Genomic DNA, 27,976 nt, shown 5'->3' on the forward strand with positions numbered 1-27,976 from the left:
TTTGTTTTAAAAACTTAAACACAGCTTGAAACAATTTTAATGGGAATAACTATAGAATTGATTGTAGAATTTACTTAAATGGCTCACTTGCAAAGGCTATTATTATTAATATTTATTTATTTATTTATTTATGGCTGTGTTGGGGCTTCGTTTCTGTGCAAGGGCTTTCTCTAGTTGTGGCAAGCAGGGGCCACTCTTCATCGTGGTGTGCGGGCCTCTCACTATTGCGGCCTCTCTTGTTGCGGAGCACAGGCTCCAGACGCGCAGGCTCAGTAGTTGTGGCTCACGGGCCTAGTTGCTCCGCGGCATGGGGGAATCTTCCCAGACCAGGGCTCGAACCCGTGTCCCCTGCATTGGCAGGCAGATTCTCAACCACTGCGCCACCAGGGAAGCCCCTGAAGGCTATTATTAAAGGTATCGTTGGTGATACATTGTCATCATCATATGGTTAAGTTATATTTTGTTGTAATGCAGTTGTGTCCCCAAGGGTTACTGGGCCGCTTGGCCCTGCACTAAACAGTCCCAGGTTGCCCTGGCTTTTGAGATTTTACGTCTTCATTTTGTTGTCCTATGTCTTACTTTGATGTCAGCTGACAGCCTCTTGTCACTTTGCCTGCTTTCTTAGCAGTGTTTCTGTTTGTGTTACAGTTTTCTGAATTTCTCCAAAATCAGGTAAGTAAGCCTGTTAAGATTTTGTCTAAAGGAAGCCACAGCAGGCTCTGAATGAAGGCCTGAGGGACGTTTCTGTGAATAAAGAACATGCACTTCCCATGCGTGGGTGTCTGGGCTTGCCCTGACACCTCTTTTCACTTACTTTGGGGTTCTCAGCTGGCTTTTGCTTAGTCGAGGTTGCTGCATAAGTGACCTGGGGATAAACTGAGGTATCACTGTGCTGCAGGAGATCCCCTGATTTTATGGGCGAGCGTTTGAGGTCCGACTTAAAACCACTGGTCTAGAGAATAAGACTCCAGCCCGCAAAGCTGAAGATCTAGATTTATTTGCTAGAATTTGCTTAGCTTCTCTGAAATTTTGAAGAAAATGCTGTCCTTCAGCCTGGCTTCCAATAATTTAAGACTTTAGTTTCTTAGATAAAGGGCTGTATCAAGATCAGTATAAATACTTGCTCTGAAGGGTTAATATTAATGTAGGCAAAGTAGTGGCAGAATTTGCCAAAAAGAAAAAAGTCTGAAAAATGGCATTTTGATTAATTTTTTTTCTTTTGCGAGACGGTGAGGAGAGGCTTTCTGATTTAAAAAAAAAAAAAAAAAAAAAAAGTCATTGTTTGAAATGGTTGCATAATATTAGCCGGCAGCCCTTCATCATGGACACAATGTACCACTGCTATAATATGCAGTGTCACTCACAAGTAATCCCTTTATTGATTTTTTTTTTTTTCCTCCCCCTCTGAATTTGCTGACAGCAAAAGATTAGGTCTAGAGAAATAGTTGCGGTTCAGGTTCTATTTGACAATATTTAGAATTTAAAGTGACCTTTAAAAGTGAAAGGGCTGTCCGGAGTGGGACTTAAGTGGTTAGGGACAGGGACAGGGCGATATTAAGGGCGAGGTGAAAGGGCGTCAGGGCAGACCAGCCTGGACAAGTGTCCTCTGTCCTCAGGACCACATGAGAGCCCAGGGCCAGGTTGACCCTTGGCTTTGTTGTGAAGGAGATGAAGTTTGATTTTTGTCCCATTCAGTCTTTAATGCACTTGTCTCTCCCTTCTGTAACCACCTGCCACCAGCCCCCTCTGTTTCTCTTGGTCTCGCTCGTGTTGTCCAAAGCCCCCACTGTATATCCCACCCAGGCCTGCACATCTTCAGTGCCCTGGGCTCCCACACCACCTCCAGTGGTCCTCCCATCTCTGCCCATTTTTAAGGGGAAAGCAGTCTGATTAAACTAATAAGATGTAAATGGCTGGTGGTCCTTAACTCTCCATGGAGTAAAGCCTTTGAAACTGTATATAGATGGAATTTTTTTTTCCCTTTGTGCTTATCAATATGTCAAAATGGTAGAGGGGGAGAATTGGTGGATGTGGTTTAACACATTAAGAACTTAAATAAAATACAAATATGTCCAAAAGCATGACACTCATTCCAGCCCTATCCTTTACTCTCTACCCTGCATCTGGTGGTCACCCTTTCTCCTTTCCTTAGTCACTTTCGTGGGAACAAAATTCATACCCTTCTAGTAGACTTAGTGTGTCAAATGGAGCTTGTATTAGTGTTGGTCATACCTTTAGGAGTTATTTCACCTTGGTATATCAGATTCAAGTGATGGGTTCCATTCTGTCCTTTTACTTTTCAGTATCACCTGGCAGAGGACAGTGACATTTCCATTAGTTCCCAAATTGCATAATTACTAGTTTCTAGTTGTTTGACTTGTCATTTGATTCCTCTGGTCTTTAGTTTCCTTATCTGTGAAATTAGAAATGTGACCAGTTACCTCCAAGATCACTTCTAACTGTAAAATTCTAGGTTTTATTGTTCCTTGCCCTCTGTTGCTTCTAAATCCTATTCCAAAAGCCCCCACATGAGAAGAATTCCACCAGCATCCTTTCAGTCATCCATCCGTCCCTCATGTGCCAAGTATGATAGTGAACTGTATTAGGGTAAGATGATGGGGATTTAAAAGCCATAGAAGATGTGATCCTTTCTCTGGGGAATTTATATTTTAGTTTTAGAGACAAAATTAGGTATATAAAATAGCCAGAGACCAGAAAAAAAAATCTAAGTTTGTGTCATCACAACAATGTGCTCATAATACATCTTTAAATGTATAGTTAGATTGTAAGCCTCCTGAGGCCACACGGTAAATTCTTGATACATGTTTGAATCTCATGATGAGATACATACAATGGAAATGTACAATACAGGGGTGACCAAGGTCGAGAGGCTGACTGGGGAAGGGTTGATGTAGGCTGGCTGACTAAGGAGGGGGCCCAGTGTCGACTGGCTACCCGGAGGGGGAAGGAAGTTTTGAGACAAGTGGGTTGGGTGATTGTATCCTGAGCTGTGGTTCTGGAAGGGTGCTACCCATGAACATTGCTTTTCTTTGCATGTGAATGTGCCTTTGCCACTTCAAGTCTGTGGTGAGAGTGAGTTCAGGTTCACAGCCAGGAGCTGGGACCAGGAGCCACAGCTACATGTACCCTTCTTTATCACTGGTCCTGGAGTCTGGTCCTTGAATGTCATTGTACTAAACTGCATCCCTCATTTCCTAAAACTCTTGGCGTGTCTTCCTTCCTGGGTTTTAAGCCTTTCCAGGTTCTGTCATCCCCTTCCCTAGAATCATGGTGCTACCAGCTGCCCAACTGGGAGGCTCATCTCGACCCAAAGTGTCCTACTGCCAGAGTCCACCCGCCATCGTGGACCCCTTGTCTGTTAACTAGAGGTGTTGATGTTTGGACTGTTGATAATTCTCATTCAGGGCTGGACCTTGAGGTGGGTAGTCGTTTCCTAGGCCTGCTTATTCCCAGCTGCACACTCTTCCCTATTGGATTACATCTGAGGTCCTCATACCTTGAAGCTGGACCTGCAAGAATTATGATACAGAGAAAGTTAGGAAGTAGGAGCTTTGGGGCTTGGAATGTCAGGAGTCTGGAACCAGGCAGGTGTCCTGGGCACCGGGGGAGGCCCATGCATGCCTGCTGGGCCGTGGCCTCAGGATGCCATGATTGAGAAGACCGTCACCACTAAGAACACATTCGCAGCCAGGAAGCTTTTTAGCCTCTTCCTACTGGGTTTAGGTGCAATTCTAGGGCATGGTCCATTGGGACTCACCCAGGGAGGAGAAAAGAAGCAGGTCATCTGGCTGGAAAGAGTTAATGGGGGAAACATATAGAAGGAATGATATGGCATTGACATTGACTGGTCCGCGTGTTGCAATTGTGTTCATCAAGATATGGAAGTAACTTAGTGAAACAATAGTCCTAAAGGATATCAAAGTCTTGAATCTTGTCACCTATTCAGAGGTTTTTTACTGGTGAGTTGCATGTGTTTGAATGAGCTGTGAAGTACCCTAACTGGCTAAAATTCCTCATTATAAAAACAACATTGACTCTAAGTCATAACAAATTATAAGTCAGAGAGCCTCAGCATGAGGGCTGTGTCCTTGCTGACCTCTTCCGAGACCTGAAATCTTTCAACGGCTTGGGGTTAAGTGAACCAAGGGTGGGAGGAAACAGCTCTTAATCTTTGGCAGCTTTCACAGCTCTCACCCTGTCATCCACATGTTCACTCTCAAATTCCAGGTCCTTTGTTTTGCCCTTAATTGTTGAAAATGCACGTGGAATTAACTTTGTCAGTGGTAAAAATTAGTGCTCCATTAAGTTAGAACTTTGCATTCTTCAAACAGGTCTGGGATTGGAATTTTTCTTTGTGTTACCTAGGAAAAAAATAGTTGGTTGAGCATATTAGAAATGTAAGTATAACTTTCTGATGTCAAACAATTTAGAAGTACCTATTTATACCTTGACCGTTGATACGTTAATCACCAAACAGTTCTTTCTGTTTACCAATGTGGTGTTTCCCTGGACTTGATTTCTAGCTTGCTTCATCTTCTTCCTCCTTTCTGCTCCCCTTCCCAAATTAGATTTTAAACTGCTGAGACTGAGACTGTATTTTATTAATTTTCTTACCCCAGCACCTAGTGCAGTGCCTTGATACCTAATGACAGGAATGATGGATAATTGTGAACCTTTATAAGGTTATGACTGTCGGATAAACAAGAGCACTTCCTGGAAGGTGCAGGTCCTGAGCCAGAGGGCAGCTGGTGGCCTGTGGTCGAGTTTGGCCCAGGTTGCTGGCCTCCTTGGGACATAGAACAGCCAGGTTTGGGCCTCAGCAAAGGAACATCACCTTTCAGACATGATGGAACCAGCACCCTCTGGGGTCAGCCTCCTGCTGGGTGGGTCTCCCAGCTGGGCTCCTAGCATTGATGCTTCTTGGGAACTCTTTCCTTCAGGAGGGTTTTTAGCAAAGGAGAGACATTCTTCATGGATTTCTTCTGGGGGGTTCCAGTCTCTCACAGGGTCTGAACAGCACAGACTAATGAGAACGGCAACTTGTTGGGACACAGGTAATAGAGTGAGATTCTGGAGGGCATATCTCCTCCATCATCTTACACAGTTGCTTGGGGAGCGTTTGTTGACTGACTTGTACCTGATTGGAGTGGGTGCTAGACCTGCAGTTGCTTTATTGCTTTGGTTTAGGTTTTAGGCATGGATTAGCTTATCCTGATTTTCACGGTCCTTCTTCCCCCACTATTGTTCTTTAGGGACTCTCAAATTCCTCCTAGTGGGTTCAGGAAGTCCTAGAGGTGTCTGATGTATATTTCCAAACGTTCTTGGCTCTCGGCTACCTGGAGGGCTCTCGATTCATTCAGAATGTGTCAAGACCTGTTCTCTCCGCCAGCGACACCTGCCCTACAGCCTCTTCTGCTCCCACCGCTGGGCTCTCCTGCTGCTGCTCACGTCTGATGAGTGGGAGCCTCTGCCCTCCTGGTCTGTTCCAGACTTGGGCTGGTCCAGCTTGCTGTGCACCCTGACTCCCCTGGAGCATGGCTCTTGGTTGTCATTTCACTGGAGAGGGAAGAACCGCTCCCCCTGTTTCGTGGGTCACCAACACGCGCTGCCTTGTGTGTGTGGCAGTGTCTTTCTTACAGGAGCTTTTGGCATTTGGCTCTTCCATTTATTTTGTTAAAGCTCTCTTTCCTAAGGCTCCGGCACAAATCCTGGGAGCCGGGAGCCAGTAGCCTGGGGACTCCAGAGCAACACATCCTGCTGCATTTGGAATCACCCTCCCCACACGCTGAACTGTTGTCCTTGGACCAGGCTTGTGCACAGTGACCCTTCCCTCAGGATGAATATTTTCCCGGTGGTCTCCTTGGTCCCTGGTGCAAATAAACTTCTGGAAAGCTCAGAGAGGGGAAGAGACAGGTAATTCTGGGACTAGACTGCAGATACTCTGAATTCCAATCGGTACCTCTCCTGTACTGCAGGGCATCTGCCCTCCTGACCCTCTGGACGTGCCCAGACGTGTCTAATGCCCATGCAGTCACGGCTTAGGCTGTTACCATGGTACTTTGAGTGCTTTTCTGGGGAGCTGATGTTTAACGCCTCATTCATGGGCCGCATCCAAAGAGGGTCTTAATTATGACATTAAATGTGAACTTTGGTCCTTGATCAGCTTCTCCTGAGAATTGTTTCCTTTTGAAAGTTCAATTTTTAACCTTTTTAGATCCTTAATAACTTGGTCTTCTTTCTGTCCCACTGTGACTTGAAGCTATTAAAAAAAAAAGAAAAAAAAAGAAAAAAGAAAAACAGGGTTGGGGGGGTGACCTATGATCAGTAAGTCAGGGTGACAGTTCATTCAGTTCATGATGAGAGTCAGGGTCATGGATAGGAAACCAGAGCTGATCCTAGAGGGGTCTGGGTAGTTGCCAAGAACCGAGAGGGTTTTGCCAACAACCATGGTCCAGGGAGGGGAGCTACATCTTGGAAACTGGATGCCTTTCCAGTGAACCAGGAGTTTTCTAGTCTGACTGGCTTGACTTCAAGGACCACAAGGTACTGAAGTGGAGGGGGGTAATTGGGAGGACGGACTGCAGCTGGGAAGGTGAAGAACCGGGACAGCCCCAGATCCTACCCCCTTTCTCTCGTGGCCTCTGCTTCTTCCTCATCTCTCTCTACCCAGGTTCCTACTTCCCTGCCTCCTTTATAACTTTAACCTGCGTTTTATTTTGTTGATTTTGTTTATTCTGTTTGTTTTTCTTGGTACCAGCTTAACTTGATGGTCAGCCCTTCAACTTCCTCTGCATTCCTTCAGTGTTTCTGCGATCATTTCACTTGAGGGGAGGATGTGATTGGCTTAGCTGCGGATCTTGTGCTGGGCCCTTGCCATGGGTGGCTGATGGCCATCCCCGGCCCAGTCTCGGGTTGAGGGTCACATGGTCATATGGCTGTTTAAGCAGCAGGAAAGACTGGTGAAGCACACTCTGTTAGAAGGAAGTTCGGGTGGGACAGGCATCTGGGGCGGGATTTCTCTGGTTTCCAGGAAGGTGGTTCTCTTGATTCCCTCACCGAGGCCACTGACAACACGGGCTGCCCTCCTCTCAGGGCTCTTGCCTCTGCAGCATCTTTAAGGAGTCCCTGAGTATTGGCACGTGGCAGCATCGCAAGTCCACTTGCATAGTCTAGAGCCCGTATCTTCTAGGTATACGTCTTTGATAAGATGTCTGTAAAATGACTCTCAGTACACTAATTCCTGTGTTGTGTGTAATGGCCAGAACTTGTACCTTCATACACCTGAACTCCTTAAACCTTCACAACAGCCCTGTGGAGTATGTGCTATTGCTTTCATTTTACACGGGAGGAAACTGAGTCAGGGAGAAGTTGTGAGACTTGCGTGATGAGTATGTGAAAGAGGCAGGACTAAGTCTTCTGACTTCTAGCCCTGTACCTCTTACTTGCCATACGTCACACGTCTGTATGCCGAGCCTTGTAGTTCCCTAGGTGTTATGAGGAGATAAAAAAGAAATAAGCTTACATTCTAGTTAGGAGAAGCTGCAAACAACATCCATTAAGACAGTCATTTGAGAGCTGATTGTCCTGTGCTGGTGATTGTGACCTTGAAGTACGCACACAAGAGGGCACACAGAAATTACAGGCTGCTTTGAAAGTCTGGGATGTGCTGTGGATTGAAGATAAGCCCAGAGAGAATCAAGGTCACGTGCTTGTCCAAACCCGGGAAACCCTGCCGAGAGTCAACGTTATTGGGCGGAAATATAGTGAGCTGGAGGGTGTTCCTGAATCCTGCTGCCCGAGGAGGTCCAGGCCTGGTGTTGACGGAATTGACAAGGAATCTGAAGCTCAAACCAAGGAGGCCTCTGTGTCCTTTGGGAAGAGAGTGGTGGAGCCATTGTAGCTCTGAAGGTCCACACCGTGATGGTGTTTCATCTTCCAGACAGCCATGGTGCCTGAGCTTGCCGAGGACTTCACAAGAGGTTTTCTGAGCAGTTTTAACGTAGCCTAGAATGAACATCAAATGACAAGAGAGAATCCCTCACTACAGTGTACTAGAACATAGCCGAGGGCAAGACTTGAAGAGCTGTTTCCGGGAACAAAGCTTGGACAGGTTGGCCACGGGAGGCACAGGAGTGACGGCAGCGCTCTCCAAGCAGCGGGAAGCGGGGTACCCGGGGGGCAGCCACTAACACAAGGAGCAGAGGAAGCCCAGCCAGCGGGGCGTCGTGGCGGGCAGACAGGCAGAGCAACGGGAACTTAGGGTCGGGCTGTGTGCCGCTGGATTGATGCACGGGAGACCGGCAGCCAGCGGCCGAGTCTCCTGAGGCTCCTCCAGGGCTAGGAGGGCAGCCGTCCTTCCTGACAAGCGGAAGGCGGAGCCTTCAGCCTGGAGGAACTGGTGATGTGAGTGGCCATCACAGTCGGTCCTAGTCATGGGAGGACAGGCAGGCCTGGTGAACAGGTGAGGGCGGAGTGAGTGGTGACACGGCAGTTCTGACCTTGCCCCAGTCTGAGCGTGGCCCCGGACGCCACCAGCTCACCCACTGGCTGTGCCAGCCATTCTAAAGTCTCTCTGCGAAGGACCAGCGCTGCTCTTAAGGTTAAGAGAGGGGTGGCTCAGACTGTGGGGAGAGGAGGGCTCTGAGGGCCGAGAACAAAAAGGCGTCTGTCAAGGACCACCAAGGATGCTGAGTGCCGTGCAGCTGTGATATGGAAGCCAGAGGGCAGAGATCAGAATCTGTGGTTCAGAGGGGGGAAGTGACCGCCTCAAAACCATCCGGAGCAGAGCTGGATTTTCTTTTTTACGGTCTTAACTTGACCTTGTTTTGTTTTGAGCATCATCATTTACTTTTTTGTATAGGTGAAACATTGACATGGTTCAATGTTTTAAAAATATAAAATGGGGAATGTCTCTTTCCTTCTCCTTTTCCCAACCTCCCGATTCTTTCTGTAGAAGGAAATACCACTATTTTCCTCCTAGAGTTGTTTTATGCATGTGCCAGCATGTACCTATATAACTACATCTATATCTATCATCTCCTCCCCCCCCTTACATTAATGTGGTATATATTATGCGCTGTTCTGCACCTTGCTTATTTTCACTTATCTCGTAAGGCTTTCCATAGCAGTTTCTAAACAGTCTGGTCTTTTTAAAAATGTTCTATTGCTTTCCAATGTGTGGATATACCATAATTTATTTAACTAGTCTCCTACTGATGGAAATTTAGGTTGCTCTTGTAAGCAAACGGGCAATGAATAACCTTGTACATATGTCATTTCACACCTGTGAGACATCTGTCAGATAAATTACTAAAAGGGGAATTTCTGGATCAAATTGAATCTTTGTAATTTGGAGAGAGATTGATGAATTGCCCTCCAGAGAGGTTGTACAAATTTATAAAATTTACATTCCAACAGCAGCCCATAAGAGTATCTGTTTCCCCATACCTCACCATGAGGTGTGTCATCAAACTTCTGGACCTCTGCCAGAATGAAAAGGGCACCTCGGTGTAGATTTAGTTTGTAATTCTCTTATTTTGAGTGTTCTTGAGCATCTTTTCATATGTTTGATATATAGTATTTTCATGAACTGTCTATTCATATCTTTTGCTCATTTTAAAATTGGATTGTTGGTCTTTTTCTTATCAATGTGTAGGTGCTTTTTATGTATGAGGGAAACAGTCCTTTGTCTGTGATGTGAGTTGCAAATGTTTCCCTCAGTTTGTCTTTTGATTTTGTTTCCAGTGGGTTTTGCTATGTGGAAATTTTGTATTTTTTTGTAGTCAGATTTATCAGTATTTTCTTATTTTGTGTCATAGTCATAAAGGCTTCCTCTCTCTAAGGCTTCAAAAGTTTTTCCCATGGTTTCTTCTAGTACTTTTATGATTTAGCTTTTTTCCCAAACGAGTATTCGATCTATTTGAAATTTATCCTGGCCTAAGATGCAAAGTATGCCTTCAGTTTTTTTCCCCAGAAGGTTACCCAGTTTTCTGAATACAATTTATTGAATAAACCATCTTATCCCTATTGATTAAGATGCCACTGTTACTGTGCTAAGGACTGAATTGTGTCCCACCAAAAAATCCATACCTTGAAGCCCTGACCCCCAATGTGACTGTATTTGGACATGGGGCCCTTAGGTTAAATGAGGTCATATGGATGGGGCCCTAACTGGGTAGGACTAGTGTCCTTGGAGGAAGAGACACCAGCCTGCTCTTTCTCCTCGTATCACAGAGGAAAGGCCATGTGAGGACACAGTGAGAAGGCAGCCACCTGTAAGCCCTGGAAGAGTAGTCTCATCAGAAACCAACCCTGGCACCTTGAGCTTGGACTTCTAGTCTCCATATTGTGAGAAAATAAATGACTGTAGTTTAATCCACCCAGTCAGTGGTGTTTCACTGTGACAGCCCGAGCAGACTGATACATAGTGTATAGTAGATTCCCATGTGTTTTGGGTTGACTTCAGATTTTCTGAATTCTGGTCTACTTCTTCTGTTGCATCACATTGCCCACCAGCTAGGCAGCAGGACTAGAGTCGGGGCTCCCAAAGCCTGGGGAGGGGCGGTGGGGGGCAGAGGGGACATGCTGGGGAAGGGAGGCATCGAGTAGTGAGTGGGGAGAGGGAGCGGGGAGGGGCTGAGATCAGGGGAGACGCTAGAGGCCGGAGAAGGACTGGTGGGCGTGGAGGGGGAACCACACGACTGGGCAGGGAGAGACGGGAGCTGCTGGGCCCGGCAGGAGGAAGCACCCGGACAGACATCCTCGGAGCCAGCTGGGGGCTGCTGCAACTTGGACCAGAGATAGGAGAGAATGGGGGCTCTGTGAGTGGTGGTGTTTGTCTTTCAGGTGTTTACTTCAGTGTCTATCTCAGTAGTTCAGACTGCACTTGCTTTTCTGGCTGCATACCTGCCCTCGAACCCCAGGCTCCTTAGTTAGGGTCTTTCTTGATTCCGGCAACATCTCCACAGTGTACATTTGGAGTACTGACTCTCGGGCGGTGGCATCTAGTCGATGTTTACACTTCTTTAAAAGAATCTTAATGTCTTCCATCTTCTGTAAGCAGGAAAAGTATTAGTGAATGGAGGTGTCTCCAATACTAGCTGCCCCTGCCCTCCTTTAACCATTCCACTCCTGCCCCGCCCCTTCACCCCGCCCCCGCTGGTGGGGTCTGCTCTGTGTTCCTCCGCCTCCAGCCCTGCCTTTGGGGTGCTCCTGCTCTTGGCTCTGCTTTCTGCATCCTGGGTCCCCTCGAGAAAGCCTCCTTGCCGGGCTGAGGCCGCACCACTTCTGTTTTATTGCAGTGAGTGGAGTGACTCCCTGAGTCCTTGCAAAGCTAGATTAAGACAGCTGTCCGTCTTACCTTGCTCTGCCTCTGTGTGTTGGCTGCTGATTTCCGTGAAGTCCTGGATGCAGAGCCTAAGGTGGGCCTGGGAGTGTAATGGTCACTGCCCTTAGGGAAGAGTTGGGCAGCCTTTCAAGGAGCGGGTTACTCCATTAGGATGATTTGCACCTCTGCGCTCGCTCAGTCTGCATGCCTGGGGTCCCAGAGGGCACCCACTCGCCACCTCTTTGCCCCCGTGATCTGAAAGTTGGGCAGCCGTTTGACTCAGCTGCAGTGGAAGTGTTGGTCCAGGGAGCAGGGAGGATGGTGCTGTGCGCGCCCTTTCAAGGAGCAGGTCAAAGCCAAGGAGCCCGGGAGGTAGACCAGAAGGCTCCACAGCGTCCTCCCTGTCCACACCTCCAGCCGTACTCGGGCCCTGGTGTCTGGACAACTATGACAGCCCCCTGCCTGAGTTCTCCCCTCTGTGCCCTGCCGCCAGCCCAAACGCGAGCCCCTGCGGGCCCTCCCTAGGCTCTGGCCGAGGAGGAGTCTTTGCTTTTGAGTTTACTGCAGACTTGGACGTGGGCTGGGTCCAGGCTACCCTTTCCCCCATACTCTATGTCCCCCAAACTGAAGAACGTGATTCTCCCTTCTCCCTCCATCAGCCTTCCCTGATGTCCTCAGCCGGCTGTGACCTCCCCTCCCCGCCCCTCCCCCGGCACCGTGTGGCAGTCACCACGCCCTCTGTTCCCTGGTGCTTTCCTGTGTCTCTGTGTCATCTGTCCCTCTGGGCCTCCATCTCCTGTGCACGCAGCGGAGGCGAGGTGGGGCTCACAGGTGGTTAGAAGCTACCAGGAGAAGGTCAGTGGGAGGTGAGCCAGAGCCCCTGGAGGTTCTCCTACCATTAAAACTTGGATAATGTGGCTTTGATTTTGTCAAAGTGACTGAGTGGATTTCTTCTCGAGAAGTGACTATTCTTTCTCACTGGGTCTCAAGACTATGTTTTGTGGGAGGAAAAAATCTAAAATACTGAAAAGTGCAAAGATACTGTAGGTATAAATCTACAGTTCTGTTTTCACTCTGCGTTATATTTTGGGGTCTCTCTGTCTCTATTCATATGTACAGTTCATTTATTTAAAGTATTATATAATATCCTGTCATGTAAATACAACCACCTTCTATTTTCTTTCTCCTGATCGATGGACCTTTAGGTCGTCACTGTTTTTGGCAAGCAATGCTTTATAGAGCATCCTGCTCTTCTCTCCTCCTCGTGCACATGTGTAGGATTTTGTCTAAGAGTGTGGTTTGGAGCCATAAGGTGTGTATGTTTCCAGTTTACTTGATTTTTGTCAAGTGTTTGTGACAACTTACACTCTCAACAATAGTGTCTGAATGCTTCCCCCACCCCACTCCCCCGTCTTTACCAAACCTTGATGTTATCCGACTCTGTTAGGTTTTGCTATTTTGATTGGGAGGTGGAACGTGGGGCAGCATTTCCAGAAAGTTAAAAAAAAAAAAAAAGAGAAATTCCATCTTGGTGTGGACCAGTGAGTGATTCATCAGGTGAGAGCTTGGGGACACCCTTCCAACTAGGAAGGGTCCTCTTCACAGGTCACAGGTTTTTCTAAATCGCCACTCTCCTGGGTTTGGGTGGTCAACGTCCTCGGTGCTGTGTAGTTGCAGCCATGCTTGTGCTGTTGTGTCTGTGAGGGTCTTACAGGTAGGCAGGGAGATGTATTCTGGAAGCTCACTGGTGTAACCAGTGTTACACCAGGGGGCTGGATTTGGGGGGGTGGTCTCAGTCCTTGAGGCAGGAGCAGTGTGGTAGGATGTAGCCAGGGTTGGAGCCTAGGGAGAAATGCCCTGACCTGGGAGTTGGGGGGTGATGCCAGAGCCACAGCTGAGGAAGCGTGAGGCAGGCAAAGACGGGGGGGGGCTAGGAACCTGTCTTGTGGGACATCCATTTCTTTTGCTCAAACGTGTCAGATACGTGATTGCTGCATGCATCTGACACACGCATAAGAACTTATTTGGCATCTGACACACATCATAAATCTGCATCCTGTATGGTGATGACGTAGTATCAGGAATAATTATGGAGAGCTTACCAGGTGCAGTTGCTGAATGCTTTATCTAAACTAATTCACTGAATTCTCACTGCACCCCTAAGGGGGTAGATATTTGTATCATGTCCCTTTAAAGTGAAGGCATGGAGGCACAGAGGGCTTTATTTATTTGGCCAAGATCACTCACCCTGAGAGTTTCAAAGCTGGGATTTGACCCCAGGCAAGCTGGCTCCGGTGCCCAGGCTCTTGACCACAATAGTGCTGCTGGACACAGCGGGGAAGGTGGAATAATTCACTGTTCATATTTTCAACTCTGGTTTTGAATTTCATTTCAACTAATGAGTCAGGCTAAGTTAACACTTTAATTAACATCTTTAATCTAGCCAAGTCAATTAACTTAAACAAGAAAATAATTAATTTTGTGAGTAGAGGTATAAAGAAAACCATAATTAATCTGTTTGGATTTTCTACTTTAATTCTGTGATCTTTAGTTTCCATTTAGTTTTTAGCTAAGGCACACAACAAGTTTAAGAGTAAAATAATGAACAGTCATCTGGGTTTGGTTTCTCATATAGTACGCCCCAACCTTCCCTAATGCTGCCCCGCGCACGCACACACACACACACACACACACACACACACACACGCACATTCTCTCTGTCCCTCTCCTTAAATTAACTGGTAAAAAGGAAAATCAGTATTATAAAACTCCTTTTTCAAATGAAAAGTAGAAAACTCAGTAAGCTGGATTTTTTTTTTTCCCCCTAGCTGAAAACAAACATTCAGCTATTTTGGAAATACCTGGGCAGCTGTCTGAATTCTCTGATTTTTATCTGGTGCATCCATAGGGAATGCCTGGCCCTGGTCTTATAGAGATGCACACCTGAGGGTGGCAGAGCCTCCATCAAAAAAGCTAACAGTGTCCACGATCTGATCTGGACCCCACCTCGGAGCCATCCTTGCCCTGGCATCTGCAATGCTGGCAGCTCAGGAACCATCATCTTACTTTTCTCTGAAGGAGCAGGAATGAAGAATTTCCAGCTCGGTTTGTCTTCTCACTGTTCCTCCCCTTTAGGACAATTGCCTCATGCTGGATCCTTAATTTAAAGAATATGGATGTTTCCCTCCAGCCTGAGAGCTGGGGATTCCTATCAAAAGTGACATTAAAAAAGTGCCAGCCTGGCCTCCTCCCTCTTTCCTGCCCATCCCTCATCACTCCTGCCTGCCTACATCATTGTCTCCCCATCTCCGGGTCTGTCTCTACTTCCTGGGTCTCTGGAGAGAAAGCATGAGCTCATTGTTTTCCAGTGAAAAACCAGATTTGGTCTCCTTCTCTCCTCGTTTGTCTGTCAGGGCCTGGAGATGGATGATCCTTCCACCAGCTGAAACTGTGCCCGGAGGAGCCCCAGACTTGCGCACGGGGTGTCGGTGCTCCGGGGTGGGCGGCGGCCTTGGGGAGGGCAGTGGCAGCTCAGGGCCCTGAACTTTCCGGAAGGTCATTAGGGATGTGATGGGAATAAGGGAGCAGATTATTTACTACACCCCAGGTGGTAATTTAAAGCCATACCTCACCTTCTCATTCATTCCCAAGCAGCCTGTTTCAAGCTGGAAAATACATGAGCAAGTTGGGGAAAAAGGCGGCCAGAACCTTGCAGGGAAGATGGGTGGTGTGAGGCCAGCACGGTGACACCTCGTTCTTTATTTTCCTTTTGTGAGGAAGTTACTATGTAATGACACTTTTCCATGTTTTAAACAAGACATTTTTAAGACTCAGAAAGGGGAAAAGACGTTCAAAATCCGGGAACAAGGAAGTGAGCATAAAAAGGTTGTAGATCCCACAAAAGATGAGGCGACCTTTAGCACCGAAGACTGTGAAATGTCAGATGCTACAGTGGTGAGTCAAGGAGTCACCTGATAAGGTGATGAGAAGAGCCTGGGGGAGGGGTGAGGGTGGAGCCGTAGCCAGAGGCGTGGGGACCGTGCTCCGAGGGGCGACGGGGGGGGGGGGGGAACGGGACGTGGACATGCGTGGTGGTCACCCAGCAGAGAGGCCTTATTTCTATTCCTTGATTGCTGTGTTGGCCTCCAGATGATGCAGAAGGATGGCAGGGAGCGTGGGAGGTCGTTTCTCCAGTGAGGTCACCCCGTTTGTGACGGGAGACCGGATGGTCAGAGGAAGGTGTGGTGTCCAGGGTGCTGTGAGCCTGGGAGTAGGTGTGCCATGTCCAGATTTTCAATAAAGGAGACTCTGGGGATTCCGTGGACGCAGACAGGCAGCTGGGCTGGAGGGAAAGGGCTTAGGAAACAGAGGCGGGTGGCGGGGTGCTCAGCAAGGAAGCTGTGGTGCTGAGCTGACCTCATCCCCTCTGTGGATGCAGTTCCTAGACCGGTAGATGGGGTGAACGGTGCAGACAGGTACACATGACATCCAGGTACACAAGATGCGGACGTGGGCCTGGGGAGGTGGATCGGGAATGGGAATTCACAGCAGGCTGGACGGTCCCACCCGAAAAGCTCTCTCTTAATGGTTTGATTTCTGATCGCAAGGAAATGTGTGTGTGTGTGTGTGTGTGTGTGTGTGTGTGTGTGTGTGTGTGTGTGTGCGTGCGCAGAGTTTTGCCCTCAACACTGCCGTGTCGGGGGATTTTAGTGATGACTTGGATGAGGGTGGGGGTGGCCCGCGGATGGAGTGTGTGGACCGATGGCTAATTCATGGAAGGACAGCATCACCATCCAAACGTTTCTTCAGGGGCCTGGAACAAATACGAGATCCCACAGGAGGTAACAAATCAAACTGCAAAAAACAGCCCCAAATGAGGAAAGGTAGCTGCCCAAGCCCATGGTGGCTACATAGCTTCCCTGGAGGAAAGCACCTGTGCGTCGCCCCCTGCGTGTGACCAGCCCTGTGACGTCGCTGCCCGCAGAGCTCCCAGGGCACCAGGCTGCGCTGATGGAGTTACGGCTCCAGACCAGGGGAGGCATAGGTTTTGCATCCTCAGGGAACGACCGTGGTCGGTGTTGCACTGGGAGAGATTTTGACATGTGGCTGAACCTTGGGGATGACCAGTATATGGAGCTGGGTTCTGAGACTGTGGGTGCAGAAGCTGGACGTTGTCAGCTGGAAGAAGAGGAGCCTTGGGTGGGAGGGGTGTGAGAGCTGTCTTTATATATTTATGGACTGTTATATGGGAGCGGGTGTGTGTCCCAGAGATAGAACTGATAAATGAGCATTTCTTGAATGCTTACTCTGGAGCAGGTTTTACATAAGTTGTCTCGTTTATTCCTCGTCAATCTTAAGAGGTGGGTGCTATCATTATCTGCATTTTGCAGCTGAAGAAATGAGGTTCTGAGAGGCTGAGTAACTTGCCAAAGGCCCCTGCTGATGAGTGGCGTGTCCTGGGAGCCGGGGACAGGGCTGTGGCCAAGTGTGGGGCTGGTAGACACGTTCTCAGCCCTCTTCCACCACGACTAGGAGCTGTCTTCTGGCCAGCTCATTAGGGGAGCTCTGGAAGCAAACATTCTGTCCTGCTCTGATAAGAGCAGCAAAGTCTGTAGAAGCTGGAAGTCCCTGCACATGGAAAAGTTTTGCTTTGTTTCCTATAGAAAACCTTGGAGGGACTCTTTTTCTGAAGAGCTTGATTTTTCCCAGTTTCTCTTCACAAGTGGGTATAGTGCGGTGCTAGGGAGTGGGGTAGGTGGGTTTACATCCCACCTGTGCCGAGTAATAGCTCTGCGTTCTTGGGCAGGAGACCTCTCTAAGTCTCTATGTCCTCATCTGTGAAATGGGGATAGTAACAGAGCCTAACTTTTAGGATTAAATGAGATAATGTGTAGTAAAGTCCTTCGTACAGTACTTAACACATAGAAAGCATTCATTGAACATAAACGATTGTTAAAAGGAGTTACTGTTGACCCTTGAACAATGAAGGGGTTAGGCGTGGCCCCTCTGTGCAGTCGAAAATCCGAGTATAACTTATAGTCAGGGTATCCTATACGCGGTTCCGCTGTATCATCGATTCAACCAACCGTGGATCGTATAGTACTGCAGTCTTTACGATTGAAAAAATCTGTGAATAAGTGGACCCGTGCAGTTCAAACCCATGTTGGTCAAGCGTCATTTGTACCATACTCAAAGCACCGTCTTGGCCGTCAGGAGTACAGAGGTGAAAACCACAAGCTCCCCTATCCCAGAGCATTTACCACAGAGAGAAAGAGATGATTTATATACAAATAACTGTGTTATAATAGTAGCCAGCAGAAGTGTTGGAGGAGAGGGTGAGGGGTCAGAAATGGGGTGGGGTGGGTGGAGGGCTGGCATTTGGGAGCAGGGTTTTTAAGAATGCAACCCCTGTGTGCGAGTCAGGAGGGCCCCCTGAACACGGCTCCTAACAAGCGTTTATGAAACATTGAATGGAAAGGAATTAAATATTTAGGCGTCTGTCTGTGCGTTGCATACAAAACAACATTAAAAGGCCACGCCGATACCACAAACACAAAAAACAATGCACACCAAATGGAATGCGTTTGGAAGCATTAAAAATGAAACGTAGGTAACACTTTTCCTCAGTATGAAGAAAATAAAACATTCCTTCTCGCCAGGTCGGCAGCAGCGATAAGCCTTGCAAAATCCTTCGGCTCAGAACATCTGGAAGGAGCAGGACACGCTGAAGAGGAGATGGGGGGCGGGCTGGGGAGGTTTCTCACAATAAGCTTCTGCGAAGACCTGTCTGAGTTCCGGGAGCACTTGTAAACATAGCTGCCCTCGCCACCCTCCTCCCCTTCCTGCCGGGCTTGGGGACCTGGTCGTGATGGGTGTGGGAACCCCAGTCCCGTCTGCCCTCCTTGAACCCCTGGGACATCCCTGGTTTGCTTCCCTCCCCTTTCATCAGGGACATGGTTTTGCTTCTGATCTCAAACCTTGAACCCCCTAACCTCCGTCCCACTCTTGTGGCTGGCTAAAGAATCCAGCATTGATAATGCTAATCTGATAATGGCTTCCCTCATTTGCCAAAGGAGACTCTCTCTACTTCCTCTCCCTTCTAAGGTGTAATTTTAACTTTTTTTTTTTTTGAGAAAATGCCCTTTAAGGAGGGGATGAAGTCCAAGATTTAAAGCCTCAACCGGTTTCTTTTTTTTTTTTTTTTTTTTTTAAAAGGTTGGCTTTCAATTTTTTCCAGTGTGTTCTTTCTACCTTTGACTTAGTCTTTCCATTTATTAGGCCTCGGGCTAGAACAGTAGTTAAGAACCGCCAGCCCGGTGGGCGAGACAGATGTCAAAGTGAGACCGTAAGGGCTCACTCTGTAGCAGGCTGAGGCCAGGGCCGGTCCACGGGACCGATCCCAGTGTCCTGGCCACTCTCACCGTTGTCACCGAGGAAGGACGAGCAGCAGACAACACATGGGTGATGTGCCTTCCTCCCTTTCTTCTTCATCAGTGGATGTATCACGTTCCTCCACATACAAAGCACTGTGGCTGCAAAATAATCCTTGTTCCCAGTGAATCTCCAACCAGGCAGTGAATCATTACAGCTGTGGTGTCTGAAACCGCTGCGCTGACACCCAGACACTGGCTGTTCTCCCTGCTGGCTGAGTGGCTTCAGAGAAGGCCTTCATCTGTCTAAACTCTCTCTTCCTTCAGTCAAAGGGGGATATTACTGTAATACTTACCTCACAAGGCTGTTGCGAGGATGACGTGGGATAAAATGAGTGTCCGGCGTATGGAAGGCATTGAATCGATGTAATTTTTTTAAAGAAGGAGCTCTGGAATGAAGGAAACACGGGGACTCTCAGAAGTGGTCCAGTCATCCACCCCTGTGTCTTTAGGATGCTCCAACATCAAGAAGAAAAGAACATGAGGAACAAGGGAAGCTGAGAAGGAGCGGAACCTGCCTCAGCCCTGGGTGCTGATGGGACCCTTCACAGTAACCTCGGGATCAAGTTGCACCAACTTTTTTACTTCGTACCGTTCACACTTTTCAAACATATAAACCATTTGCACTACTCCCCCCTAGGTGGTGGTTCTTCAGCGTTTGGTCCCCCAAAGCAGAGCCCGAGACAGGGACTTTGGGGGAGTTGCCGGGAAGATGGAGAAGCCAATGGATGGCGCGGTGCTGAGCTGGTTCCTGCTGTGAGCGTCACTTTGGATCCCAGGGCCACTGTGCAGAGGGCACCTGGTGGCCATCCTCCAGTGGGTGGGGTGCTTGCTCTCTGTCTCTCACGCCCTGGGTTGAGGGTCTCTCTTGTGAGTATTGACTCTCCTGCACCCTTGTGGGCTGCCCATTGAGGGCCAAGTGACCTGTGGGTTGCGGCGAGGCGGGAGACTTGCCAGGGACCTGACGTGGGTGCCGTCTGTATGCCCGGGAGCGCTCATTGCCGCTGCGGCCGGAGTCCGAGGTGGGCCAAGAGCACCGAGAGCCATGGCTCTAGTCCTGCCCACAAAGGTCCCAGACTGACTTCAGGGCGTCGTGCAAACACGGCTCCCGGACGGGCATCTGAGCCTGGTGCTGCGTTGCTGGCGGCTCCCCGATACGGCTGCGGAGAGGAGGCCAGCACATACTTGGGGCCAACTACTTCCTTTACCTTGTATGATCAAAGGACAGACCCTGGTGTCTTTTCCCCACTCATCCAGATAGGTATTGCCTGCCTGGCCCTGGGGGTAGAAATGCAAACAAGAGACCTGGTTCCTGGGTTTGAGGAGCTCACAGTTGAGCGACAGAAACTGCTCTTTGAATAAGAAAGGATTTGGGGTCAAAGGAGTCTGGGGAAGTCTGCACGCCATACCTGTCCCCTTTAGGGGAGTTACGGTGTACATTAAGAACTCTTAAAGTCCTGCAGTAAGTAAACCTTTTAAACATTGTTGAACCCAGTTTTTCCTAAATACGTTTGACCATCGCATACCCAGCCGACATCACTCCACTTTTAAAGTGAGAGCTGGGGAGGGGGTCCCATGTTCTGGTTCTTTCTCAGGCCCACGCTGATCAGCACCAGATATGCTCGTGAAGTTGCACGGTTGCCTTTACAGCACACCCTCCCCACTCCCTCATGAGCTGCCGGGGTCCTCACACCCTTCTCAGCCTCTTTTCTCTAGGGTCCCTCTGCTGCTGAGGGTCCCTCTGGAGGAAGGGGATTTCGGAATCTCATCCACACCTAGGCACTAGTGACTCAGAACTACCCTCTTTGGACTTACTTAAAAGAGCTTTAAAAATAGGTACCTAAGAGAACAATGTCTGACCCAAAGGAATGATTCTCTAATGCATGAATATAAGTACTGTGGCACCTGTTTAGGGAAGATAAGTTTAGATGGTGTGGGGATGGGTCCTAGCACTGCCTCTGAAATCACCCTGCCTAAGAAGGTTTCCACTTAATATACATAACTGTGGAGTAATAGACTCCTTCTACAGCTACTTAGGAAACCAGGTCTTGCTGATAACAGATGCGCGTGAAAGGAATATCGCCTGCTGGTACCATTGTAGAGCATGACCAGAATCCAGAGTTCATTGTGTATGCTGTCTCTGCTGCCCCCCTCCAGTCTGTTGCCTCATATGCCCAGTGTACATCAGGGCTCTTGTGCTACCAGCCTCCTAGGAATATTGCATGTGAAATTTCTCTCTCTCCCTCTCCCCACCCCCTGCCTCTGTGTTTGTGTAGTGTGACATAGACATTGGTTGCTGATATTATTTGTGGTTTTCTGTGGTCTTGCCCCCTTAGAGTAAGTAGTCTTAGGGCAGTAATTCATAATAACTGGTATTTATTGAGCACTTACTATGTGCGGGAAGTACATTAGTATTTAGCATGAATTATTACACTCATGCCTTGGGTCTTAAAGGATTTGAAAGGCAGAAAAAGGATAGGAACCATCTCCCCCCATTCCTTGTTCCCGGGTCTCCCTTCGCCACTGAGGACCTCGAGAGGTGGAGGTGGAGGAGAGGAGGAAGGTGCTAGCAGCGGACTAAGGGAAGCTGGAGTGAGGTTTTAGAAGGGGGGGAGGGCCGGGGAGGTGTGAAAGGAAAGAGAAAGAAGGGGAGCGTGAGCTGGATGCTTGTGTTTGCCCCTTGGGTCCAGTCCCCACCTTCACCTGCTCTGTGCTCAGAGGCTGCCCCCCTGCGCCAGGTGGGTTCAGGAAACGGGGGGAAACCAGCAGGGAATGAGGGTAGGAGGAGTGAGAGGTTGGGTGCTTATTCCCTGCCCCTCACACAGGTTGGCCGTGACCCCCTGCCGAAGCCTGCATCACCTCTCCAGGTTCCGGTGAGGCTCCCCCCTCCGCCTTTCCGGGTCTCGGTGTTACACCACATCCTTGTGTTGCCAGCCCCAGGGCCCTGCACCACCCTTGGCTGGTCTCTTTACACTCTGTGCTCAGCTTTGTGAATTGTCCCTTTTGGAAACTCTCCCCGGTACTTGGGTATCCTATCTCCCTGGGACCCTGACACGCAGATAGGAGGGTCCTCAGCTCAGAGGGCAGAGCATGGCTGAAGGTATAAAGTCCCAAGGGGCCCACAGGAGGGGCCACCCCTGCTGCCTCGCTGACCAGTTTTCTGGTCCCCCAGCTGAGGCTTCCAGAGCGGGAAGCTCATGTCTCTGGGCTGGAATGCAGGAAGTGGGGAAGGTCATGGGCTTCTCCGTTGCCTTCCGGGTCGCCCCTCTAACCCGTTCTTTGCAGGCGAATCTGTTTGTATTGGGAAGCCCACATTCTGGGCACACGAATTTGGTGCCCAGATGGCGCCTGAACTGACAAAAGCCCAGCACACTGACAGGACCTGCAGACACATGGGTAAATATTTTGCCTTTCTTCTTAGGCAATATTTGAGTCTTTCACGTTTAATTGCTGTCATAGGCAGTATGCTTGCATCCTTGAGGCAAAACAAATAGTGAGGGCCTCCAGTGGGGCTGCTGGGAAGTTCTCCAGCCGGGCTTCCCGGCCCGCTGCCCACGGTGCCTGTCCGTCAGCTCCTTGCTCTTGTCGAGTGTCAGGTGGCCTCTTCCCTCACTGGCTGGGTGGGCTGGGGGTGAGGGAGGCTCAGGGAGCCTGGAACCTGTGGCCACTTGTTGAGTATGTTTTGAGGCTGAGAGAAGCTGGTCTTAGCCAGGAAATCAGGTACTTTTCTCAGACGTGAGTGATAGGCACCAATCTAGCTCTTACCAGTGGGATCCTGTCTTGTGTCTCCCAAGCTGGGTCCAGGGAGGATTTTGTTTGATCTTGAAATCATGGAATGTAGGGTGGCTGCTAGTTTGCATGACATCTCTGTGCAAATTAGACAAAGGCAGCCTCTCTGACAGGGACATCCCCCGCATACCCCACCAGGGTGCATGTCTTGGCAAGCAGAGCAGCAGCTGGACTTCAGCACCTAGGCACCCTTGGGAGGTGCCCTTATGCAGTGCACAACCTGCTCAACTGTATATGTCCCAGGTAGTTGCTGATGATATTCATGTAAAAACCCTTTCTCCCCTACGTCTCCCTCTCTTCTTTCTTTTCCTCTTTATTCCACCCCAAAACCATTGACCTAGTTGTCCCTCGGATTACATTTACAAAGTGCAGTGAGAGGCTATTCCATGTTCATATGTGATCAACAAGCCTCTCCTTATGTTGTCCAGACAGGGAACAGGTGTTTGCTGTAGGATCCCAGAGTTCTGCAACAATCACCTCCTTTTATTCATGACATTCTAATTTGCCTCAATTATTTTAATCCCTTGCATATAATAGAAGCAGTTGGATTCCTTGCCCACTGTGGTCTTATAAAGGGCGCCTTATATTATTCATTGCTTTCTTCAAAGCACGTGTTCTTGGTGCCCGCCCTGTGCTGGTGGCCAGGGAGATAAAGATGAATGAGTAAGACAAGTCCCTGCCCTTGAGAAACTCATCATCCAGTGGGGGAGTGAGGTGTGTAAATAGATAAATCACAGCCCATTGGTGTGCTGGCTGCAGCAGGACAAAGAGCATAGGGAGGGAGAAGGAGGGGACGTTGAATGCCTACTGCTGTGTGCCGTCCTAGATGCAGGAAGGCTTTGCCGAGGAGCTGGAGGTGTACCAGGTGAAAGAAAGGCAGGGAGGAGAGGAGGGACAGAGCCGTGAGCGGGATAGGGCATTATCAGGGCAGGGTGGAGGCGAGGGGGGCGCCTGGCTGGAGCCTAGGGTGTGTAGTGGCTGGGGCCCAATGGGGGCTGGGACTTTCCGCCGGGAGTGTTGGGTTTATCCCGTGTGTGAAAAGAGACTGCATTTTCTGGAGCGCAGTCCGAGCAGCGGTGCGGGGTGCGGCCTGGCTGGGGAGACTCCCATCAGACGATCCTGAGTTCCGTTCCTGGCACTGCTACTCCCTTGGGCAAGTCACTTCATCTTCTTGAGCCTCCATTTTCTTATTCGTAAAATAGGGGTGATGAGCATCAGAACTTCTGCTTAACTGGGTTAGAGAAAGGATTAGTAGGGCGGTGTTCATAACAGAACGTCCCGCTGGTGGGACAAGTACAGAAGCCGCGAATAGGTTACCGGTGGCTGAAGGTGAGGCTCCTTCAACCCTCCCCAAGGCTGGACCGGACGCAGCAGCCCATGTGCTCTTCCCGGCTGCCTTGCACACATCTCTTCCACCTGCGCCAGGGCGTGAGTAGAGTTGGAAACCACTGGTCTACAAGGCACTTGGCAAGTCTCTCCTACCTAGTTAAGTCCTCAGTAAATGTGGCTGTTTGTTGGGATCAGTCATTGTTTTTGTGCAACTATGATGGAGGGAGTGGGGACAGAGAGGGCAGGCTGGATTCCAGGGACATTTCTGAGACAGAACTGACAAAATTTGGTGACCAGTTGGATGTCAAGGGGGGAGTGGCACCACTAGAGCTGGGAAAGCCTTGGGGACGCCTGTGGGACTTGTGATGTGGACTGGCTGGGAGGTGATGCTATTAATGGAAATTGTTACGGAAATGAGGTATGAATGTGGGTTGAAGAAGCGAGACTGTCTGGCAGACTACGTTTTCTAGAAGTATTAGCAATTTAGGGAAGAAGGAAGACAGAGGTGTGGGGGGATGTGGTCTGGGAGATGGTATGGCATGTGAGAGACTCAGGATGTTTGTAGGCTAAGGGGAAAAAGGCGGAGGAGTTGAGAAATTAAAAGAAAAATAGTGCGTAACGCTTTCCTCAAACTTTGCCCCTTTGGACAGTGTCTGTCCCACTGGAGGAGTGTCTGCCAATAATGGGCAGTGGGCGGTTGTCCAGATATGATTTACAATAAGGCGCTGTCTAAATTACTGCACTCCACCAATTGCCAGGTTCCCCGCTGACAGTGAGCCAGGGATCAGACAATTGAAACAGGTACCACCACTTATAAATTGAAAATCAGTGGGGTGCAAAATGGATTACCATCAAAATCCATTCAGGTGCAAAACCAAATTTTAAAACCCCTAACCTTTAAAAATGACACCTTTCCTGATTGTTCACAACGCGCTGACACTGAGTTTTAGCATCCCCCAGATGAGCAAGTGTCGATGGAAGTGTCTGCAGGAGGCCAAGGACTCCTAATCATGCCTTCCTTTTGGAATTTGCAGACATGGCGGATTTATAAATTCATGCTTTGGCAATTCTGTTAGATTCTCGAAGGTGTCGGTTCTCAAACTAAAGTGTGCAACAGAAATCACCTGGAGGGCCTATTAAAATTCAGATTGCAGGCTCTACCTCCAGGTTCTTGATTTAGCAGGTCTGGGGTCAGGCCTGGGAAATGACATTTCTAGCAAGTTCCCAGAGGATGCTGATGCTGTGTTCCCAGGGCCACACTTGGAGGGCCTCTGCTCTAAGATGTGGGGCTATTTTGACAATCTGACTAGCAAAGCATGCATTGATTGATAACAACTTCTCAGTAAAAGTCCTATTGGACCAGGTGTTGAGTATGTCAGGGGGCTTCAATTTTGTCCAAGAAATCTGAGAGGAGACTGGCTCAAGGAGATACAGATGGATTTGAGCGCTTTGTGTTCAGAGGTGAGGCTGGGGGGGGGGCAGGGGGTAGAGTAAAGGCAAGAGGCCCCCTCTAGCTCAGCATTTCACGAGACAGCACGTACTACGTGATTAAGGCCGAGGCCTGCTCTTCCCTGGTCTGTGGGTGCAAACTCCAAACGTCTTTAGATGCCAGACTTCCTCCCTTGATATAAAAGTTGATTTTCTTAAGGTTAAACACACATGGCTACGACTTTCTTAACAAGCTGCTATCAGCCTAAACGTTGACTCTTCCCACCTCTGAATGACGCCAGAGGTGTATTTTTCTGTCTAAATCCATGGCGTTTGATTCCGTCCTACTCTCTTGCTCATTTGGAGTCAAGGTTATTACCTCGTACATGTAAAATGTAGGTGTCGCCAGGCCCAATATGAAACAAGTCCCTTGGACAGAAAAGTGGATCCTGGAGACTGCCCCAGACCTGGTTGCTGCCTCATTAACATTTGGTCTCCTGTCTCTCTCTGCCAGGAGAAATTGAGCGATGCACGTACATCAAATACCACTACTCCTCAGCCACCATCCCCAGGAACCTCACCTTCAACATCACGAAGACCATCCGCCAGGATGAGTGGCACGTCCTGCGTAAGTACACCTGCGTTTCTTTCTCTGGCTGTGACCTTTGGAGGGCGCGGAGACTGCATGTCCATCAGCAGCTCGGTCCGGATGGACAGATGCACCTCCGTGTGAGACCTGTGGACAGTCTCAGAACTTGGCGGCAGTCCTTAAAGCGTCGATGTCTGTGGGTCACAGTTGCCTCGGTTGGTTTTGATGGCATGGTAGCTTTTGAGGAGTTTGCTTCTACAATTCAAACAAAAAACGACCAGCAGTTAGAACGGTGATCAGTGGTCTTGCTTCGCCATCCTGGTAGGCATTTAAGATTTCACCTCTCTGACCAAACCAACTCCTGGGATTCAAGTCCAGCGTGTCTCCAAGTTGCTTGGGGTGTTACTGTGGCAACCTGCTAATCCCTCGTGTTGTCCTCTGTACGGGGTAAGACCTGCTGAGACCCGGTGGTGGTTGCAGGCAGCACGACACCAGGAATTTGTGTGTCGGAGGGGTCATGAAGCGGGAGGGGCTGGTCCTCAACTTACAAGTTTCTGTTTCCCCTAGAATGATAGGCTTTGGGACCCATGTTCGCATGTGATTGCTCAGAGAAGGTCAGAATATCTGCCTCCATTGGTTAGGGAAATTCTTGGTCAGGGATTCTCAGAGACTTGAATTATGAGGAGAGGGTGACTTAATGAGCAGACAGAGTTGGTTGGTTATTTTTACCTTTCTGCTCCAGGGAGATCCACCTGCTTGTCTGTGTCGGGAAAGTTCTCCTTCATCACCAGCACTGCTCTTCATGTGAACACATTCTCCCTCTTAGTAAGCTCCATGCTGCCTCCACGGTGCATTTGTCATTTCTTCCCGATTCCAGCTTTTTTCACATAATGTCACAAGATTAACTTTCAGTTTATGTTTATATGTGAAGGAGGCTCTTTTATTGTTTCTTGATAACAAGGATCCTGTAATCGGTAAACTTTGAAGAAGGTCAGAACCATCTTTTTTCTCTTTATTGTTGCCTCATTGTCTTTTGCATGCATGGGGCCCACCAGGTATGTTCCACATTTTGGTTTGGTTTTAATCAAATCACCATAGCTTGAAGTGGGGGTGGGGTGAGAGACAAGTAAAATTAAACAGACAGAGCAATCGTTTGTTGGTTTCAGGAAAAAGATTCTGACTAGGTGTCTGGATGAGTGTTACCTAATGCCAGTGGCCCAAAATGATGTAGGGCAGGTATGAGCAGATAGGAATGCATTAACCAAATGGTTCCCCCCCACTACAAGCTTTATCACTGCTGAAGACACGAACCAGAACCTGGGAACAGGGAGCTAATGTCCAATGGGCGTCCTCAGGTGCTAGACATTGAGCTAAGCATACCACATACTTATTTAATTTTAATGTGAGATTTGCCTTAGGGACACTAGTAATCAGGGTTATTAATTTCCTTTTTGGAGGGAGACACGTAAAGAGCCAAGTATATAAATCCCTGACAATGACTGCTTATTTGTCAAGTTGCATTGGTCTAGGATAGTCACTTAATAGACACCTACAATGCATGTTCAAGATACATGACAAGCCTGGTAGAATAACCACTTAAATATAACTTAAGCAATGCAGTGGAGGGGAGGGGCATCATGGAATCTCAGAAGGAAGAAGTTGTCGGTATTTCGGCTTCAATTCAGATTCACTCAATTCAATCACAGTTACTCTGTGTACCAGGCACATGATGGATACCGAGGCCACAGCGAGCTCCTTCAAAGAGCTCATGTCTGGAGGTGGAGGAGGGTGGGTGGGGAGGAGTGGAGAGATACATTCACAAAGCAAATAATTACGAGGCAAAATGCACTAATTACAATATAGTATAATGCCTTCAAGCAGTTAAGGTAGTTTGTGAAAGTTTTTCAGCAAGAAGAATTATTCTAGCGTAAATTGCACAGGTGCGTTTCAAGGGCATCACTGAAAATATGTCACACGGTGTTAACGAAGGTAGAAAGGAGGCTAATGCTAAGCTTTATGGACCTTCTCTGAGCCCAGTGTCTCCCGGGTTCTTGTTCTGAAACT

General features: G+C 48.7%; 1 protein-coding gene across 4 annotated transcripts in view; it reads left to right on the forward strand.

The window, feature by feature from the left end:
• TMEM178B (transmembrane protein 178B) overlaps positions 1-27,976 on the forward strand; it is a 366,100-nt gene that overhangs the window by 87,920 nt on the left and 250,204 nt on the right. For all 4 annotated transcript variants that reach the window (XM_082400374.1, XM_082400375.1, XM_082400377.1 and 1 more), the window contains exon 2: positions 25,838-25,951. In XM_082400374.1, the coding sequence (XP_082256500.1) occupies positions 25,838-25,951 (114 nt within the window). The remainder of the gene's footprint in view (positions 1-25,837; positions 25,952-27,976) is intronic.

This window comes from Balaenoptera borealis (assembly GCF_965194805.1).
Source record: "Balaenoptera borealis genome assembly, chromosome: 7".
NCBI classification, from domain to species: Eukaryota; Metazoa; Chordata; class Mammalia; order Artiodactyla; family Balaenopteridae; genus Balaenoptera; species Balaenoptera borealis.